Raw genomic sequence first — 6000 nt, forward strand, 5'->3', positions numbered from 1 at the left:
TAACCCCACCCTAAAACATGACTTTTATTAATATGTTTATTAAAAGGTATAACCAAAAAAAAAGATTTTTAAAAACACCAGTGTCACCAGTCCTACTATAAAAGGTATACGTCACAGTAACATAAGCTGTGTAACACTAATATTAGGTTGTACATACTGTTGATGGCTGCAGTCCTAACAACAGAAATAATTCAATTATGACCAGTGACAGAGGCTAATTAAAAACTCAGACAAGTAGCCCCCCTGACATGTTTCGCTCCTCAGAGCTTCATCAGAGGTCTTTAGCCCAGACCTGTGATTGGTTTATTTGTAGTTGTAACTTACCCTTGTCCCCGCTGGGGCATTATTTTGGAATTGTAAATCATAAACAAGGTGGATATCCAAGCCGTCCTCTCCTATCGTCTCACTTCCCCTTCAACCACCGACTAGATTGTAAGCTCGCAAGAGCAGGTCCCTCTTCTGCTTTGCACCAGTTTGTTATTGTGTGCGATTCTAAATTGTTCTACTGACAGTAACAGCGCTGTGGAATCTGTCGGCGCTTTATAAATAAATGTAATGTAATGATATTCCAGTGAAATTTCCCCCAAATAAAACATAATGATCTATTTCTGCCAGTTTTAAAGGGACACTCCAGCTTTTATATGCACCTCGATGTATATAATAACTGAGCAGGTCCGTTTCCGTGGTGTTCTTTTAGCAAATGCATGGGGCGATTCTTCCCCTGCCTCTCAGCTATGTTCTATGTAGGGTATGTGTTCAGCTAAACATATCTCGCAATACAATTACCATCAGTCAGCTCTGCCGCTGGCTCGGTGAACACTGTGTCACACTATATGGCCATATGTTGCTCAGCCTGCCACTATGTGAAAGTACTTTGCTATAGCGACTGGCTGGGCAATATATGGCCATATCGTGTGACGGAATCTCCAATATTTATGGTCACAGAAGCCTCTGTGCCATGGGCTCCTCGAGGGGACCGAGTGCCAGCCTCATTCCTACAGACTATGGGCCCTGGTGTGGAGTGCCAGGTTTCCCCAAGTACAAGAGACTTTAAAGACTGGAGCTCGGACACAGATTTGTGGCACCTGCATTTTGGGAAGGGGTTTATGGGTGGTGGTGGTACTCTCCATCAGGTCAGGACTTACAGGACAGAGACCTCCATGGCCAGTATATGTACCTGGATCTGATATCCAGCAGGTTTCAGCCAGAAGTCAGGGAACCTCTCGTGTTTACCATCCTCCCCACAGACTACAATAGCGACCCCCTACTGGGCTGAGTGCAAATACTGACCCGTGTGCAAAGGAGGACCTGATGGAGAACTTTGTGTGGCTTGCTGTGTCTATTGTATGTAAATTACCCCCTTGTACTGTTTAAATACCCCTGTGTTTCCAAATAAACTGAGTCCTGTCTGATGCTTGGGGTGGGCTGCTATGATCCTTTATTTCCCTTTTCAGGACAATAGCCACGCTGTGTAGCTAAGCTTCCGCTTCCCAAAGTGCCAGCACGGCTCTGGTGCAGCGACGTCCCCCCTTCTCTCTACAACGCTGGTTCTGTCTGGAGCTGAAGGGGTTAATTCTTGGTGCCCCGGCAGGAGGAAGCAACGTTTGGCAGGAGTACCCAGTCGGGGTACAGGGCTTCCCATCCCATTTATGCCTTAGATATGTGTTTTTAGAAGGGTGTTCACTGGGTATGCACTGAATTCTTGTTTTGTGTACTTGCTCATTACTAGTCTAGCAGCAACCCATGGATCTGAATGCGTAGGCCTGTTATATGTTTTGGGTTGTGCGCTCCTCTATTTTGTATATTTATTTATTGGAAACATAATTTCAAGCAGCCAATTATGGGAGACAAGATGCTAAACTAAGCGTATTAACTGTAATCCTCATCTGTCTTTAGCATAAATCTCCCTTGGGCTGTGCTTCAGGTGCAGACTCACACGTAAACTGTTCTATCTTGAGCTCATCAGTAGAATACGCCATAATTAAAAGAAATGATACGTGCACCGTTCTTCATGCAGAACACAATACTGCCTCGCGTAATTAACGAGTATTTCATTATTATATATTATGTGGCATGGGTTGGCTTTGGCGACGAAATAGACTGTTACCTTGAAACAGGGTAGACTATCAAGTCCGGGATATTCTTCAATGTCTCCTGTCTTGATATTGAAGCAGGCACCATGCCAAGGGCATCGAACTCGATCACCCTCCAGGACACCTGCAATAGCCCACAACAGAATAGTACCAGCACTCGCATTTCATTGTATCTGCTTGTCCTGGGCCACCAATAAATGACTATTTACAACTTTACTTTGGCACTGTATTTAGAAGAGGTGCTGTAGTTAGAAAGGAGTACTGTCCATCAAACAGAAAGGAGAACGTTGACCAGCGTTGTAAAATATTTTGTTGACATAAAGTACTTTATTTACCAAAAGCTGATGGGTAAAATACCTTTGCTTAGTGGTGCTCCATAATGAGAACACTTGCTGCCCACAGCACTGAAAGCTCCATTACTCCTAACTACGAGAACAGGGTATCCGTGAACCTCAAACTCCCGCATCCTGCAAGCAAAGACGAGAGTAGAGATTTCCGTGAATACACAGTCATGCCTTTGAGCATTATATATAAACACTTAAATAACCAAATATTTTATTTGTTTTTGACGAGTCTCTGAACTTTTAAAAATAACTGAAGCTTTTTTTATTCTTTGCTACAGCAGATAGCTAAACACCAGATACATACATGTATGTATGTATGTATGTATGTATAAGAATTGCAAAACACATGGAAATACTGTATAAAATTTAAAATGCAACTACTCTTTAAAGATGGTGCGATATAAAACAATAAAAATAATAATATATTTTTGAATCATTGGATTTTTTTTAATTTTTTTTTTTTTTGATTTTCACAAAAGTCCATAATCTTTGAAAGGTAAATGAAGTTTCCATACCAAAGTTATCTGCTAAACGCTAAAAGCAGACTGACCAAACAGCCTTTTCTATATTATGTAACCTAAGAATCTAAAGATGTATTAAAAACCCTGAGGCTTAAGCTTAGGCCCCGAAACTTCACAATATATGCAACCGCCAATGCATGAATTCTGTATAGTCATATGCAAATAAGGTTCACAGATGATCATCATTTTGCCTCTATATCCACTTTGAAGCAAATGCCCGCTGTACTACACAGCCTTTAAACAAAGACCGGGACCGGTCCAGAAGCCACTCATGGACAGCTGTTTTATCCTTAATGGAACTCATCAGCATAAGGTTGATTTCTGGTTTACTGCCTGAGGAGAGATTATATATATATATATATATATATATATATATATATATATATATATATATATATCGTATTGGCCGAATATACATAGGCCTATATTCGGGGTCTAGCGTCCGACGCCCGGGACATGCAGTCCCGGGCGCCGGGCAGGCAGCGGGGTTAGGATACAGATCCCCCGCAGCGGTGCAGGGGACCGACATCCTGCTCTCTGATACGCTCAGACAGCCTCCCCTGCCAGTACTTTCCACGGGGGGTGCCGGCACGGGAGGTTGTCTAAGCGCATCATCCGGACGGTCACCGGCTGCGGCGTTGCGGGTAAACAGCCTCCGGGTTGTTTACCCGCATCGCCACAGCCGGTGACCGTCCGCACGATGCGTTTTACCTCTGCCCCCAAGACTTACCGGAGCAGACTCCCGGGTGTCTTGCGGGGCCGGTGGGGGACATCTACGCAATACGCGTATACAACTTCCGGTTGTATACGCGTATTGCGTAGATGCCCCCCGCCGGCCCCGCAAGACACCCGGGAGTCTGCGCCGGTAAGTCGGGGGGAGGAGGAGGAGGACAGTGGTAGCGTATCTTGGGGGGGAGACAGTGGCAGCATATCTCGGGGGGGGGACAGTGGCAGCATATCTCGGGGGGGGGGCAGTGGCAGCATATCTCGGGGGGGGACAGAGTGGCAGCACTTTTTTAAAGAAAAAAACACCAAACTTTTAGGGTGCGGCCTATATACGGGGGCGGCCTATATCCGAGCCAATACGGTATATGTATGTATATATATATGTATGTATATATATATATGTATGTATATATATATATATATATATATATATATATATATATGTATGTATATATATATATATATATGTATGTATATATATATATGTATGTATATATATATATATATATATATATATATATATATATATATATATATATATATATATATATATATACACACATACATATATATACACACACACATACACTCAGGCTCACTGATCCTTGGTGATGAATGTGGATGCCAAATGCAACGGATGCAAACCATAAAAAAAAATGGCCGAATTATGGAATGGCAGTGGGGAGACAAAGATTTTCTCACGTTAGTTACGGCTTCATCTCCACGCAGCAATAAGTCTGCAGATGGCCATTTAATACAGTACTTACTCGCCATCTTTCATATCCGATTCTTTGCACAACTCATAAGTGAATATCCCCTCCTCCATTCTGTGTTTCTTGGTCAGGAACTGTACAGAAAAAAAAAAAAAAATATGAAACCCTTAGGCCAGCCCTTATAAGATGTGTATAAAGATCAGTGATATACAAGCAAGAACCATCCACTGTCCATTTCCTATCAAATGTCTTCTTGCAAAGGTTATCCGACCACCAGTAGTTCTAGCCTATAACCCAACCCTAGGATAGAGCCAATACTTTTTCCTCCCCTCTGGAAACATTTCTGTGAACGCCCATACCTGCAGTGCTGCCTGCTATAAGACCGATGCCTCTGCGTATGGAATTGAACAATATTACCGGAACATCAATAAAAGGAAGACAACCTGATTGCTTCTCCAGTACCTGATATTAGTGTGAATGTGCAGAGTCTCTGTGGACCTCCTGGTTCTTCTGTTTGTAATGTTTCCCTTTGGTGGACACACACACACACAATATATACATTTATTCAATATTAGAGGCAGTCTAGATATCTGGGGAAGCAGCACAGAGCTGTGGATGACCGAGACCCCAGACTCGACCACTGAAGACGCATGCAAGCCAAACCAATGCTGTCTTGACCAGCAGTGTTCAGTACACCATTGATTAGATGCTAAAATGTCTTATTGGGTCGGGTCTCTTAATACTGAAACTATACATGACCTTTTGTAATATGCTATCAGATTAACTGCACTGGGAGTACGCCCTGGCCGCAGCTGCTATATCTCCATTAGTGAAGGCTTCTCACCTTTCCCTTAGTCTTTTCACAAAGCACTGACCTATACAAAGACTTCTGTCTTCTTCCCACCTGAAAAATTAAACAGTGTAATCAGCAGGAAAGGTGGCGATTTCCCAACCCCTGTCTCAAAGCCTGGTTTCTATGATTCATGAACATAGGCAACAACCCGTAGAAGAACTTCTCTGAGATCTGTATCCTTGACGGGTCTTAATTAAGGATTGAAAAGCCAGGCTGCCAAACCAGACCCCCAAATACCTTTAGTACTACTTATCAGCTAATTAATGGCAAGATTTACTCCTGCGTTTAGGTACACACAAAAAGCGTTGTAAGGAGTAGGATTTTGTGGTCAGCTCTAACACAGTTAGTTGGCTGGAATCAAGAATGTCTTAAAGGAACGGCCATGGTTTAATGTTTACATTTTTAAAAATAATTAAGTCCCCGCACAGACGGATTCTGGAACATTTCTCTAGCGTTACGATCCCTATGGGTTCAATAATGACAATTAGTGCAAGTCCAATTTGGAAAACGGCCAAAGCAATTCATACAGAATCATTTCACCAACTCTAAAAGGTATGTTCGAATTAAGTAATTATTGAGATCTTGGGTCCTTTTTGAGTACGTGCCTTAGGGAACAGAATTGTTCATCAGCCTTCTATTGTGTAGTAAGGTACTTTTTGCATTGGAGCCCCTTTTAAGAAAACAGAAGCATACTCAAAACTCCAACGATGGCGCCTTGGCACCATGAAAATTAAAGCCCATACGGTGCAT

At 42.6% G+C, this 6000-nt stretch overlaps 1 protein-coding gene across 1 annotated transcript in view; it reads right to left on the reverse strand.

Moving 5' to 3' along the window:
* Positions 1-6000, reverse strand: part of LOC128473609 (apoptosis-inducing factor 3-like) — a 31279-nt gene that overhangs the window by 24347 nt on the left and 932 nt on the right. The window contains exons 2-5 of the mRNA XM_053455859.1: positions 5273-5301; positions 4452-4531; positions 2451-2560; positions 2108-2217 (exon numbers count right to left, since the gene is read on the reverse strand). Of these exons, the coding sequence (XP_053311834.1) occupies positions 2108-2217; positions 2451-2560; positions 4452-4510 (279 nt within the window). The 5' untranslated portion in view covers positions 4511-4531; positions 5273-5301. The remainder of the gene's footprint in view (positions 1-2107; positions 2218-2450; positions 2561-4451; positions 4532-5272; positions 5302-6000) is intronic.

Source organism: Spea bombifrons, chromosome 2 (assembly GCF_027358695.1).
Source record: "Spea bombifrons isolate aSpeBom1 chromosome 2, aSpeBom1.2.pri, whole genome shotgun sequence".
Lineage (NCBI taxonomy): Eukaryota > Metazoa > Chordata > Amphibia > Anura > Pelobatidae > Spea > Spea bombifrons.